Genomic DNA, 16,080 nt, shown 5'->3' with positions numbered 1-16,080 from the left:
AGACTTCTAGAAGTCTTGAAATAAGACAGAAAGAACACGTGGGGGATGTCAATCACAACAGAATCATTACATCAGGTTTAGCTCATCATTTTTCAACTTCCAACCATGTTATAGACTGGAAAAACAGCTCTATGCCTTACATCGACGATGACTATAGACACCGAACTTTCAAAGAAGCAGCAGTAGTACTACGCACAGGCAATAATTTAATTAGAAATGAGGGTATTATCCTTAAAGATATATGGAAAAAACCTCATCTCTTCTCTCAGCTCAACAGAACTACAATTAGCGAATAAATGTGTGATGCGTAGTCATGTACTTGATACTGACTGAAGCATTCGAACGCATGCACGCTGCACCACATGAAATATCAAATGGAGCTGCTTGACAGATACTAACGTTTCTATATTCATTTAATTTTTTGCATTTGTATTAGCACAGTTACAGCCTTGAGAAAACTAGTTGACTATTGTATGATCTTTATTAAAAAACTCATGGTCTCATTAAAATAAAGTTATTAGTTGTATATATATGTTATATATTGCTCTCTATATCTCTTTATAACATATGCTTGTAGAGTTTGGAACAGATTTTTTTCCCTCTGCACCTTGTCATATGCACTTTCTGAATCTACAAAATTTAAATATAGATCCTTGTTATTTCCCCATGGTTTCTCAACTGCTTATCTGAAGAGTAAAAATCTGATTCTGATGATCCCATTTAGTCTGAACCCAACTTATTCTTCTCTGAGTTTCTCATTCAGAATTTTTCTTAGTCTCTTCTTAAGTATATATTTTTTATATACTTTTTAATCTGGAACACTCAGTAGGGAAATTCTCCTGTAATTCCAATTATCTGGAATTTGATATGCTGCCTAGACCTTCTGAATTAAGTAGTGCAATCGCTGTAAAACTTCTCTACCATTTTTGAACATTTCTGAACAGATATCACATACTCACTATATTTTTGGCTTATGATGGCTTTTTTTTTTTTTTTTTGATTTCTAGTATTGATATCTACTTATGATTGAATTCCTCTCAAATATTTTCTCTGTTCTGCAGCTTTCCTTTGTTAAATTAAAGATGCCAAGAAATTATATTCTCAGTTTCATCCTATATCCAAGTATAAGCAAATAAAGTTTGCACGTGAAGTAACTTCATGACTATGCAATTCATATATAGAGGCTGATGACTAAACATCACTTTATATGAATTGCCCAGTTGTGAAGTTACTTCACTTGCAAAACTTTGTTTGCTTACACTTGGATGAAACTGAGAATATAATTTCTTGGTGTCTTTAATTTAACAAAGGAAAGTTGCAGAACAGAGAAAACATTTGAGAGGAATTCAATTATAACTAGATATCAATACTAGAAGTAAAAAAAAAAAAAAAAAAGCCATCATAAGCCAAAAATATGGTGAGTATGTGATATCTGATAAGAAATGTTCAAGAATGGTAGAGAAGTTTTACAGTGATTGCATTACTTAATTCAGGAGGTCTAGTCAGCATATGAAATTCCAAATAATTGGAATTACAGGAGAATTTCCCTACTGAGTGTTCCAGATTAAAAAGTATATAAAAAATATATGCTTAAGAAGAGACTAAGAAAAATTGTGAACGAGAAACTTAGAGAAGAACAAGTTGGATTCAGACTAAATGGGATCATCAGGATCAGCTTGTTAGGACATGCTATGCATTATGGGAAGGGGTCACTTCCCAGACCTCTTTTGACCTTTATTGAGAAAATCACCAGACCAAGAACTTGAAACTTCTTTGGGAGATGGACCACATCCTTGATTCTTCATCCCTTCATCTGATTTTAGCTTGAGTGTGAGGGGATTATTGCGGGTAATTTACCTGCTCATTGTGAGCATCATAAGCTGTATTAGCTTTCTCTTGCGATGGTAGATTTCGATTTTTTATATTTGAAACGATCTGAGGGTTATAGTCTGCTGCCTGTCAAATTAGTTGATTTTGGTGATTATTTGTGATTGTGAAGAATTTTTCTGCAATGCCTGTCATGTAGGTCTTGATATCTGGAAGATTGGCTGTGTGGTATAATTACAGGTTTCTGATGAACCAAAGAGCATTAAATGCCATTCTAAGGCATTTGTTCTGTATTGTTTGTAATCTGAGGATGTTCTGTTTAGAGTAATGTTTAGAGTAATACCAAGATCAAAGTAATGCAGTAGTCATATTTCCATATACAAGTAGCCTAAAGGTGTCACATCTTATTACTAAAAGACTCTGGATTAGAGATAGATGTTGAAGGTTTTTCCACTTGGTTATGCAATAAATTAAAGATGCCAAGAAATTATATTCTTGGTTTAATTCTTTATAAAAGTGTAAGCAAACAAAGTGTGCATGAAAAGTTACCTCATGTGTCAGAAGTATTGATAAATAAATGAATAAATAAATGTAAGCAAACAACGTTTGCACTTGCAAACTTTGCGTACTTAATTTATTTATTGTATGTGTATGTGAAGTTACTTCGCATTGCAAACTTTGTTTGCTTGCACTTGAATTAAACCAAGAATATAATTTCTTGGTATCTTTAATTTATGGTATAACCTATCGTTCAAAAATATTAGAAATCATTCAAAGCAGTTACTCCGGAATAATATATTTATCTTCAGTTTTTATGTTTCCTTTATCACCTCTGATTCCTTTCACAATATTTTCCACTCCATGTCTGATAATTTCCGAATCTTCTGAGTATTTTGCCACCTTCATGATTTTTATTTAGCCACTTTTGCACATAGTTTAGATATCTCATTTTTCTCTGTATTCTGGCAGGGCACATGCTGACTTATTTGCCAGGAACTTTTGATATCATTTCTTCTTTTCCTGGAAGTAATTTGTAGTTGCTTTGTATTGCACTTTTTTATTTATTTATTATATGGAGTTTCCTCCCTTTTCTCCCCAGTCCCTATCGAGGTGAGTTGAGCCCCCACCCCCTGGGGGGTTAAGTATTTATGGCTGTACATCCGTGTGTGTGTTCAGGGGCCGGTTTGCCTGCTTGCAGGATGAAAAACCCCAGATAAACTGAGGGGAAAAAACCCTGCTGTCCACGCCCAAGACCGGCTAACTCGGATATGGCTGAGGAAGATCCTTAAGCTCCTCACGTCGGTGACGGGAATCGAATCCAGGACACTCCTTCCCCAGGCATATGGTTGCGAAGCTCAAAGCCACTAGGCTAACCTCGCGGACTGTATTGCACTTAACTAATCATTAATTTCAAACTGTTTTTATTTCTAGAATAAGAATAAATACTTTATATTTGTGATTGCTGTTTTCAGATAAATAAGGCATGATTTACCATTGAAGGATATAGGATATTAGATCATTTTAAATAAAAATATTTTGAAAAAAAATGCCCTGCTTTTAATAAATAATTAAAATATTCTGATAAGAAGAAATTTAGTGAAACACATTTGTTTCCTCCATTGTTAGGCCTGATGTAGAAGAACTATTAGAGTACAACTTGTTTAAGGAACATGGCTGGAATAAATCGCATAGGGCTTTGATGGTACCTGATACTTTTTTATCTACAGAACTTCGATGTGTTAATCTGGAGCTACCAAAATCTCCTCCCATTATTAGTAAGTTAATGATAAAAATTAGCTTAATTATTATGAACAATTATTAATTACAGCTGACCCTTGAAGAACACTGGTTTGAACAGGCACGGATCCATTTATATGCTGTTTTTTATGAATAAATATATTGGAAAATTTTTTGGAGATTTTTGACAATTTAAAGAAACTTACAAAGGAAAGGCATAGTCTATAATTTCGGAAATAATCAAGAAAAAGTTAGATATGTCATGAATGCATAAAATATATGTAGATGCTAGTATATTTTATTTATTACCATAAAATATGCACAAATCTATTATAAAAAGTTAAAATTTATCAAAACTTATGCAAACAAACTTATAGACCATACATGGCCATTTGCAGTTGAGAGAAATGTAAACAAATGTAAATATGCAGTTTTAAATCATAATTGCATAAAAGTAACTGTTATTAATTAGTAAAATTAATTAATTAGCATAAAATAAAATGTTTTATAATGATTCATTCAATAGTGTGCAGGCTAAGCTACTGCAAAGCAATCATATCGATTGCACTATCATCATCATCAAATTCCTGTCATATACCCTCAAGGGGTGTACAGGATATGATAGTACTACATGAAAAAAATTACATCATTACTAACTTCCTATCTACAATTTTCCTCCAAATCAGTCTGTTACTTGTCAAGACTCCAACATTATCAGATCTTATATTTCTATCGTCTAAGGCATGTACCATATCAATCCACCCATACCTTGGTCTTCCTCTGGGTCGTTTTGCTGCCAATCTAGCAGAGAACACTTGTTTTGCTAATCTTTCTTTGCCCATTCTGTTTAAGTGACCATACCACCTGAGATTAGCTCTACTAACACATTCCTGGATGTTGACAATGTCAAGTTTTTTCCTAATATCCTCGTTTTTAATATGATATTCCCATTGATGCCATCTGTTCACGCCTATAATCTTTCTCAAGAGTCTCATATCTGCGATCTCTAGTCTTTGGTCAAGTGTTTTACTTCTGACCCAGCTCTCAGATCCATAAGTTAAAACTGGTTTGAACACTGTCTTGTATACAGCTAATTTAGTGTTCTGACTAATTTCTCTCTTATTCCATATGAATTTATTCAATTGACTTCCTACCATACCAGCTTTGCTGATTCTGTTGTCTATTTCTATATTTAATTTACCATCTTCAGTAAAAATTGTGCCTAAGTAGCTGAAATGTTTCACTTGTTCCACAGGTTCTCCATTCACAACACAGTTGACATTTTCAATGATTCTGCCTATTTTCATTATCTTTGTCTTTTTATTGCTGAGCTTCATACCATATCTATTACAACAGCTATTCAGTTTAGTCAGAGAATCTTACATACTTGTAGCGGATTTATTTAGAAGTATAACATCATCCGCATAAAGCAAAGAGCTGACATTAACATCTCCAATTTTGATATCATGTTTAATACCACTTTCCTTCATAATGTGATCCATATAGATAATGAATAACAGAGGGGATAATGTACATCCTTGTCTCACACCAGATTTAACATTAAACCATCTTCCTGTACTTCCTTCATTTCTAACTGCTGACTTACAACTCAAATAAAGACTAAGTATTGCTTGATATAATGCCCCATTGACACCATATAACTGTAGCGTATTGAATAGCTTCTCTCTTGGCACTTTGTCATATGCCTTTTCCAAATCGACAAAACTTAAATACGGATCTCTGTTATATTCCCATGCTTTCTCGACTATTTGTCGTAAAGTGAAAATCTGATCCTGACAGCCTCTGTTTGGCCTGAATCCAGCTTGTTCTTCACCAAGCTTTTCTTCCACAATTCTTCTCAACCTTAGGGAAATACCTCTGTAATTCTCACATTCAGTTTTATTTCCCTTTTTTATATATAGGTACTATGAGAGCTCCACTCCAATCATCGGGAATTTGTCCCTCTGTCCAGGCTTTCCGAACTATGCAGTGCAGCTACTGTAAGACTCTTATACAACCATTCTTCAGCATTTCTGGTCGAATATCATCTACTCCTGCTGCCTTTCCACATTTCAAGCCTTTGATGGCTTTTTCTACTTCAAGTATGGATATATATTCCTGACTCCATGCCTGGTCAGTGTTTTTTACCACTGTGCTGTCATCACTGCTTGTTTCATTTAGCAGTTTTTCAAAGTAATTACTCCATTCTTCAAGGATATCTTTTTCTCCTGTTTTCATGTCACCTTTATCATCTCTAACTCCTTTTACAGCACTCTTTCCTCCATTCCTAAGCTTCTTCAACAACCTCCAGAATATTTAGCCACCTTCTTGATATTTATTTTCTATATTCTTGCCAAAGTCCTCCCATGACTTTTGTTTAGCTAGTTTTACACAGTGTTTAGCATTCTTGCATTTGTCTCTGTATTCTCTAACACAAGCTGACTTATTTGCAAGGAACTTTTGATATGTTTTCTTCTTTTCCTTCACTGCCTCTTTAACTTCCTGTGTCCACCATGGAGTTCTAATTTTTCTATCCTTGCAGACAAGTTCACCACATACCTCTCTAGCTGAATCAATCAGGACTTTTTTCACGGCTTGCCACTGAATCTGCAAGGTTTGATTCCTGTTCTCAAACCCTTTCATTTTTTCTTCAATGATCTTTTGTACTTCAGTCTACAGTTCACATCTGAGAGCTGCTCAACTTTTATGTGCTTTAAAACTTTCTTACATGTTATTCTTTTCAATATGAAAATCAATTTTATCCTGCTCAAGACTAAATAGTGATCACTTCCAATTTCAAATTCTCTGTACACTCTGGTGACCTGCACCAGGGAGAAAACATTACTATCAACAATAACATAGTCAATGAGACTTTTCTTATTCCTTGCCTCTTCTCTCCATGTGAATTTGTGCACATTTTTATGTTGGAACATGGTGTTAGTAATAACCAGTCCATGTCCTGAGCAGAAATCCAACAGATATTTGCCATTATTATTAGCTTTGCTCTTTTCTCCAAATTTTCTCAAAATATTTTTGTATGTCTCACAATCATTTCCCACTCTGCTATTTAGATACCCAACAAGGACCAACTTTCCTTTTTCATTGTGTCAGTTGCTTTTTCTAAAGCCTCAAAAAATTCATCCACTTCTACCTTAATAGAACCTTCTGTGGGACTATAGGCACAAATAAGTCTCATTGTCCAGTTCCCCATTCTCATATTTGCCCACATTACTCTACTTGAGACTGACTGCCATTCAAGAAGATTAGCCTCGTACTTTGTGTTGAATATTATGGCTACTCCTTCTTTTCCTTGATTGTCATTCCCTGAATATAACATTTTGTATTTATTGCTCAGAAAGATCTCACCAGTTTTGGTCTTTTTTGTTTCAGTCACCCCTATTATGTCGATCTGGTACTTATGTAATTCCTCAGCTAGCTCCATTTCTTTGCCTTTTAGGCTTCTTATGTTGATGGTACCGATCTGTAACTCTGGTGATGTTGATTTGGGGTTTGTTTTCAGATTTGTTCCAGTAGCTGACTTTTCGCTGTTCGCCCTGGTTCCTTGGCGAAAACAAAGCGGGGGCCTTGTTTAACCGGGTGACGCCCTAGCTGAATTCCATTTTCACATTACATTTTCATTTTTGATGTCTAGTTTGTTAGTAATACGTATAACATCTACAATGTGTTATATCATATAAGTCAATATTGATGCAGGTACTGACAGATAGATGATTCATCTTGTAAACAGATGATGTAAACTTACGATTTGATAAATACAGTACTGTAAATGTATTTTCACTTCCTTATGATTTTCTTTAATAACATTTTCTTTTTTTCTAGCTTACTTTATTGTAAAAATATATATATATATAAGTATATAAAATATGTGTTAATCGGCTGTTTATGTTATCAGTAAGGCTTCTGGTCACCAGTAGGCTATTAGTAGTTAAGTCTTTCGGGGAGTCAAAAGTTATACACTGATTTTCAAACAACGTGGAAGGTCATTGCCCCTAACTTCCACGTTATTAAGGCTCAACTGTATAGTAATCCACATTTATTCAATATGCAATGGAAGTTATATTTTATTACATGCTGAGATAATTGAAAATGACACACACACACACACAAAGTGTGTTTGTTCTCCTTTTGTGTAATGGATGTAATATTTCTATTGTTATGAATAAATGTCATTTTACATTATTTTAAATAATATTTGAATGGGATAACACAGACACGATATATCAGAAAAAATACTTCGGACTTGAGAAATTTCAAAATGCAAGCTCCACATATTCAACCATGACTGACTTAGGCTAGATTTGCTATAAATTCATGATAAAATTCCTAATAATATTTATTCCCCCCCCCCCCTGTTGTCTTGTCATCAATAATAGCTCAATCATTGCCCTCTAGCAGGATATTTAGTAATGTTCTTAGTAATGTTCAACATTACTAAATATCCTGCCCTCTAGCAGGATATTTAGTAATGTTGCTATAAATGGGAAACAGAGGATGATGAGGAGGAAGTGTCTTAGACAACATGTAGTAGAGAGAGAGAGAGAGAATGTGCAAATGAAAAGTTTCGAATCAGATTTGAATTGAGATGTTGTCCTTGCCTTAGTAAGAGTGACCATGTAATCTTGACCTGGAGAATATACAGACATGAAGAAGCATCTAGGGAGAAAGGAAGTTATATGGAATTATAAGGCAGGTGATTATAATGATCCTAGAAGTCAGCTTGGAGTGGTTCCATGGATGGAGGAATTGGAAGTGAGAGATATCAGCAGTGGATGGGAGCTAATTGAGAAATATTTATTAGCAGTAATGGTAAGTTGTATATCTCAAGTGAAAAAGATAACATAATTTGGTGTAGAGTGGATAACTTATGAAATCAAAACTTCAGATGAAAATAATGAGGTTCTGGAAAACAAAAGTGTCAAGTGAGAGGAGGTAGAGAACAGTTGAATGAGGAATATACAATTCACCAGGAAAGTGAATAGCATGATAAGAGAGACAAATTGGAATACCAAAAGCTCTATTATCCAATATTTCTATTTGATAAAATTTCCATTTAACAAGGATAATTGTAAGGAATATGGGCACTAGGAAGATAAATGATTGTGAATGAATGACCTTGTTAAATGGAAATGGAGAAATTATTCAAATCAAGTGACCATTGTCAATTTGTTTAGTGATCACTTTATTGGATATTTCAGTCTGGAAAAGCAAGTTTTATTCCTAGAGGGATAGGAAGGATTGAAGGTTTAGAAATGCATGATGAGAATGTACTAAATACTCTAGAAGTCAGTAAGGCATTGGGACTTGATGGGATTTTGCCACATATTTAAGAGAATATGCTAAGTACCTGACAGCTCCATTGACTTGGTTGAAAGTTTCTTCTTTGATTGTTAAGATTTGGAGAAATTAGAAAAAAATCATATTAAAAAATTGGCAGATAAGAGTAATATTATCTGTGTGTCAGCATGGATTTGTTAACCAAGTACTGTTGTTAAAGGTAATCCAACTGCCTTTTATAATAAAGTAAACAAGAACAGTTAATGAGGGAAAGGCATATGCTGCCAATTTTTTTGATTTTGCAAAGGCATTTGGTAGGATGCCACATAATAAGTATATATTTAAGCTGCAGCACCTGGGTTGGGATATCAAGTAAGAATTAGATTGGAAGTTGGCTGTTTGGAATTCTCAGTAAGCTAAACAAGTGGGCAAATGAATGAGGATGTTATTTAAATACAACTAAATCTAAGGTCTTGAAATTTCTGATCCACTGATGGGGGGGGTTGCATCCAGTATTAGTGGAACTATACCAGCAGAGGTGGAGGGGACAAGGGATCTTGGAATGATGGTCAGTACAAATTCGAAGTCTAGAGGATATCATGAAAGTGTAAAGGTAACCCAAAGGACTGCTGCAATACTGAGATTAATCAACAGCAGAGATAAGAGTGGTGATTTGATTGTATAAAGTTCTGATCAGATATCTGAATTACAGTGTGCAGATCTGGTTATGGCAATTTGAATGGATGGAGTAATCTTGGAGAAGGTGTACAGTGGTGGATAACAAAAATAAAGAGATTTTTCATATGGTAGAACAAGAGAAAGGAGCTAGCACAAGTAACTACACTATAAGTTGTAAAAGGAAGTGGTAAGTAAGCAAGAGGAGGAAAAATGGTATTTTTTGTATGGGGGGGGGATGAGGGTGATTGGGCTATGAAATGCATTGTCTAATAGTGTGGTGAGAATGAAGACAGCAAATAAGTTTAAGCAGTGGTATGATAAAATTTGTATTTGTTTAAGATGGGCCTCCCACACACACACAGTGAATCTTGTGATTTTTTTTTTTTATTGATCACAGTCATGAGAGGTAGAAGAGTCCGTGGTGCATCAGTGTCATGTATGGGGTGCAGGTGAGAATTGAGAATGAAGAAATCTATTGATGTTTTTCCTCAAGGATGGAACTTCAAGTGGACAAAGGTCAATGGAATAAAAGAGAAGAAGCATATTTGGTGTGTTTGCAGTTGTACTGGAAAGGAATGTTATGTAGTTGATGGTTGGTAGTTCAGTGGAACAATGTACATGGAAGTACCTGTAGAAAAGACACAGAGCTGAAAGAGTGCATCAGTCAAATAGCGATTGAAGTGAGAGATGAACCATCTGTCAGTTGAATTGCAAGACAGTGTCAATAATTTTTAAGGAGGTTTTAGGTTCACCACCCATATAGGTGAACAGTATTCTAAGAACATGCAGATTTGGGATTTTTATTAGTAGCTTCATGGATGAAACATATCTAGAGCAGAAAAAAAATAATTCCTGTTTTTTAACAAATGAGGAGCTGTTGATGCAATGTGTACTAGGAGAGGCTGGAGATAAATATCAGCCAGGAAGAGAGATATGATCCTATCTGGCAGTTTATGTACTGTGGGTAAGGATAAGTTAGCTGAGATCCATTTTGCAAGATAAAAGGCAAGACTGCATTTTGATGGCATTGACCAGGTTGTCCTTGCCTCATTGAAGGATGGTATAGTGATATTGTTTAAGGTAATGGTTGCAGATGATCTTGAAGCTTAGGATGTCTGAGCACTGCATGGTTTGTCAAATATGTGAGATGAATAGAGAGTTTTGTTATCAGGAAAGTTATGAATTGGATTGTCATTTATGTGTAGGAGAAAGAAGATAGGTGATTGAACAAAGCCCAAGGCACTCTTGTATTGGCAAAGCTTGAAGAGAGCAAGCCTTCTCAATGACGTGAATTGAATGACTAGAGAGAAAACGTGCTACCCAATTGCTTAGGATGGCGGTTTACTGAGTAGGTTTCAATACCAGGCACAATCAGATGCTCTGGAAATGTCTAGACCAATAGTATGTTTTTCCAGACCTTTCCATGTAATGTGTTCAGTGGTGGGTGAGGTAGGCTAAGAGGGCTGCTGTTGATTTAGTTCAGCAGAATCTATTCTGGTGATCATTGAATAAGTGGTAGGCTTCTAGGTATTGGAAAGTTGGAGAAGGGGATCCATGGAAGTTAAGTTTGTTTATAGTCAAGAAAAGTAAAGTAAGAGCTAGGTTTTTCTTCTAGAGAGCAGTGAGTGAGTGGAATAATTTGTCCTTAAGGGTAGTGAGTGCATCTAGTGTGCACTCACTACCTTGACTCCCTGGAGTTCTCATTTAATAATCATTATTTTGGATAGGATTTAGGTGACATTAGAATGGTAGTTTTATAGCAGACTTTTATCTCCATTTTGTTTGGAATAGGTTGGATGTATGCTTGCTTCCTTGCAGTTGGGTAAATGCTAGTTGAGTATAAAAGATTGTAGAGATGATATAGAACAGATGTTAGCTCTGGAGCATAATGTCTGAGTACAACTGGAGAGATGCCATCAGGACTGGAAAACTTTTTAGTCTCTACATTGTTTTAGTATTCTTCTGACAACTTTTTCATAGCCAAAAAAAAAAAAAAATTACTCAAATCATGTGGTTCTCAGTTTCTTGTAAAGTAGAAGGCAGTTTGCCTTGGTTGTCTGTGCAGGATTCAGAGGAGAAGACTGATGATAGGTCAGCTTTATTTTTAAGTGTAAGTGGTGTCATCTAGACTGAGAGAGGGATGGAAGTGTAGGTGAGCAGAAGTTGTATCCAGTGGCCTTTGTAAGGGACCAGAAGACATGGCTGCCATTTGGACAAGAGACGAGTTTCTGATATTGGCCCTTAATGAAGTTTGATTTGAATTTGTTGATTTTTGTTTTGCATTTATTCCATGATTGAGCATAAACTAAATATGCAGCTGGAGATGTGTGGAGGTACCATCATCAGAAAAACTATGATTGGGATTAGATGATAATGAGAGAGGGTCATGGATGTATAGCAGAAAGAGTGCAGGTTAAAGCACAGAGCCCTGCTCCAGCATTGATGAAAAAATCTGCTGAGCAGAAACCATCCATCACGATATACACAGTGAATTATCTGAGAGGAAGCTGACAATCCACTTACGTAGGATAGGATAGTGACCATAAAATGGTAGCTTGGTAAGAATACTACAATGGCAGACTTGATCAAATGCCTTGGAAATATCAAGAGTGACTGTGAGTTTCTCCAAACATTTCTTTTGGTCATGTCCAAAGCTAGATAAGAGTAGCCAGAAAATCTGCTATGGACTAAAGTGACAGAATCCATGTTGGTGATCACTAATTAATTGGTGGGTCTCCAAGTAGTGAAATAGTTATTACTGACTGTTTGATTATTCTTGAGAGTGTTGAAGTGAGAATATTAGGGTGAAAATTTGATGGTCGACTTATTTCCTTTTTTTTAGATAAAAGGAAATAAGACTCTATAAAAGCTGGTTTCTGTTGTTCTGGATAGATGCTACAGTATGGCACAAAATACAAGACAAAACAAAAAAACAGTACTGAATAACTACATCAATATATGTTGTGGAGTAAATGGGTTTATTAACAAAGAAATATACATGTATACACATGATGATATGTGCATCCACAACTATCGGTGGAATCTTGGTCAAATAAAGCATTGATGACAGATGTCAAATATCTGATGACTAAGGTGTCTAGGAAGGGTAAACTATTGTTATTTTCCTTTTCCAGAAGATTTCGTAGTGCATGCGAAGGTTCTGTGTCACTTGTAAAACTAGGTTGGGGCATCTGCTGGACATATTGTGTAAATTTTATCCCTTAGTTCATCAAAGTTTGAAGGTAGAATGGTGGAATAAAATGGTGGCATGGTGAAATTCCCATTCCTTCATGATGTGAGATCATGTTGGAGGTTTAATGGAATATTGACAGCACTAGAAAAGGATTAAAAACTAATTTTAATGATTACAATATTTCATACCAGTCACTGAGAGGTCTTCAGGGAGTACAAATAACACTTGTAATACACACGCAAAGACAACACGATACTTAACGAAACATGCGGGTGACTCTGAAGTCCTATCTAGGTGGTGCACCCTCTATGGATGTTTGTAGGTAGCCTAGGATATAAACTGGTAGTTCTGATGATTATTGTTTTCCTAAATTTTGGGAAGTTTTATGCATCCATATTTGTTTAAATTAGGCTGATTTCTGAGTGCCTTTGCGGATTCAAAAAACAGTCTTTCTTTTTTAAATTTACTATGGTGGGGCATGGTGGTTTTTTCCAGAAGATTCTCTGAGTTGTGTCCAATAAATGGTCTGCAAGGCCAGATTGACCATAGTCATGATTGTAGATGTAAGATTTGTGTTCATCTAAATGGATAGTGGCTGATCTACCCTGTCTGTCTGAAGTGAGCAAACTTGCAGGGTACTTTATATACTCCAGGCACTGAGAGAGGAGGGAACTGATCTTTGGTAGAGCAGATAAGTTTCCAATGGTAGATAAGTAGCAAGTTTCCAGTGGGGCTTAAAAGTTGTGTAGAAATTGTACTTTTTTAAAGACCTGGCTATTTTTTCTGATGTGCCATGGACGTAGGAGATTGGATGGCATTTCTGAAATCCTTTTGAAGAGATAGCTGAGGAATTGGGGAGGCACTGATTATTTTTTTTTTAAATTCTGTAATCACAGTAGCCATTGGATAGGCTATAACAAGGATTATAGGCTCTGTTGGTTAGAGTTTTAATGATGCCATGTTGTCGAGATGAGTGGTGATGGGAAAGTTTGCGAATGTGTCTGTCTGTCTGTGTGAGTGGGTTTTCTATATACGGTGAAGGATAGGTTACTATTCAGAAGGTATGATACTAAGGTGTCTAGGAAGGGTAAACTATTGTTATTTTCCTTTTCCATTGTAAACTGGATTCTTGGATGTAGACCATTGAGGTGACTGAGGAAGGAGTCTAATGTGTCCGGGTACATTAGACTCCTTCCTAGTGAACATATCATCTAGGTATCTTAGCCAGATAGAAGGTTTGCGAAAGCCGAGTCTATGGCTCATTTTTCAAAATTTTCCATGTAAAACTTGTCAAGAGGGGCAGGGGGGGGGGAACCCATAGCAGTTCCCTCTCTCTGTTTGTAAATTTTCTTCTTCCAAGAAATATAAATTGGTAACCAGTGAGGTGATGTCAAAGCTTACCAATATATTTGTATTATTTCAAGTTAAATTTTCAATCAAGGTTTTAAAAGGGGTAGAGTTTTTTTATATAGGATGTGGTAAGTCCATTGATTTTGGGTAAGAGAGTTTGTCAGCTGTTTTGACAATTAATAGCATGGAACATCAGTGACATCTACTATAGTTCTTAGGGGGAATTAAGTTTGTGGATTTTAGGTAAACTATATATCTGGAGGGGGGATGAGAACTGAAGTTCTTGACTTTTTTTTTGTAATGTCCAGCTGCCAGGAAGATAGTTTTTTAAATAAGTTTTTTAATATTTTAAATTTCTTTTTCTTTTTTTTCTTTCTTTTTTTGTAGGATCATGATTTAGTGGGATGTAGATAGCGTGAATTCAGAGAATAATATCCATTTTTCAATTATATTCTGTGACATTACCCTGTGGTGATGACAATACTCTTATCTTTCCCTAACTTTCTGAGAGCCGTGAGTTGACTAGAAGGTTGATTACATTTTGGAGGTGACAACTGGGAGAGGATATTGGTGATATTATTATTATTATTTCGGGCAACTCCAAGGAGTCGACAGACTCATCGAGGGAGGCCCTAAATATCATGTCCATCACAACTATTCGACATTCACGCAGTATCTATCATACCTCGCCTTGAACTCATTCACAGTCATAGCACCCACAACAGACTCTGGCAGCTTATTCCACTCATTCACCACTCTCCAAGTAAAAAACCTAGCTCTAACACCCTTGCTAACCACATTCTTGCCCAGCTTCCATGTATGGCCCCTAGTCCTCCCACCACCAGTCCTATTCTCAAAAATATCTTCTGAATTAATCTTATAGAAACCCTTCAGTAATTTGAATGTCTCAATCATATTGTCCCTTTTCTGCCTATCAACCAATTTTTGCAACCAACAAATCTTCAACCTGTTCTCATAGGATTCATTCCATAGACCTGCTATCATCTTGGTCACTCGTCTCTGGATCCTCTCCACCTCCTCCCCATCTCCACCTGGCACCCATATCTAGGCACAGTAGTCTAGATGGGGTCTTATCAAGGCTCGATACAGAGGAACATTAACTTGTTTGTCTCTGCTTGTTAAAGTATTTTTCAGCAACCGAGTGATTTGATGAGCTGATTTAGCCACTTTTGCGATGTGCCCCCTAAACTTCAACTCCCTATCCACCAACACTCCCAAATCCCTGGCCTCATCAATCTCCTGGAGTACAGTTCCACCAATGCAATATACTGCTGCTATTCTTTCCACCCCAAAGTGCATAACCTTACACTTTGCACATTAAATTGACATCCATTTTTTCCTAGCCCAGTCCTCCAAACTATCCAAATCATCCTGTAAAATTTTGACATCCTGTGCATTCACTATTGCTCTACCCAATTTGCATCATCAGCAAACAAATGAACACTTCCTCTCAGATCCTTTTCTATATCGTTAATGAACAAATTAAAAAGTAGTGCCACAAGAACAGAACCCTGTGGCACACCACTAGTCACAAGCCATCTTTTGGAATCTACTCCTGAATAATCCACTCTCTGATATCTCTCCATCAACCACCCTCCTATCCATCTTACCAACCCCAAATCCATCCCCACATGCTACAGTTTACTGATTAGAATTCCGTGTGGTATCCTGTCAAAGGGCTTAGCAAGGTCCAATAGAATCACTGTAAATCCATTACCCTTATCCAGTTCAACCATCACCGTGTTATAAAACGTGAGCAGGTTACTGAGGCATGATCTACCCTTCACAAAACCATGTTGTCCCCCATACAGTATCCCATTTTCATCTATCAAATCCTGTATTTTTCTCTTGACTAATTTCTCCAAGACCTTGACAACAATTCCTGATATGCTAATCGGTCAGTAATTTACAACAGCAGTCTTGGAACCTCCTTTATGCAGTGGAACTGCATAAAGGAGGTTTCAATTTTCCCCTCTCTC

General features: G+C 36.1%; 1 protein-coding gene across 7 annotated transcripts in view; it reads left to right on the top strand.

The window, feature by feature from the left end:
* The window catches only part of LOC150104805 (TBC domain-containing protein kinase-like protein), a 559,840-nt gene that overhangs the window by 189,765 nt on the left and 353,995 nt on the right, over positions 1-16,080 (top strand). For all 7 annotated transcript variants that reach the window (XM_090395364.1, XM_090395368.1, XM_090395367.1 and 4 more), the window contains exon 10: positions 3,454-3,602. In XM_090395364.1, the coding sequence (XP_090251490.1) occupies positions 3,454-3,602 (149 nt within the window). The remainder of the gene's footprint in view (positions 1-3,453; positions 3,603-16,080) is intronic.

This window comes from Typopeltis vanoorti, chromosome 7 (assembly GCF_054136105.1).
Source record: "Typopeltis vanoorti isolate ZY-2024b chromosome 7, IOZ_Tvanoo_1.0, whole genome shotgun sequence".
In the NCBI taxonomy this organism is placed as follows: Eukaryota; Metazoa; Arthropoda; class Arachnida; order Uropygi; family Thelyphonidae; genus Typopeltis; species Typopeltis vanoorti.
The sequence above is the reverse complement of the archived record's forward strand: the minus strand, read 5'-3'. Positions and strand labels throughout refer to the sequence as shown.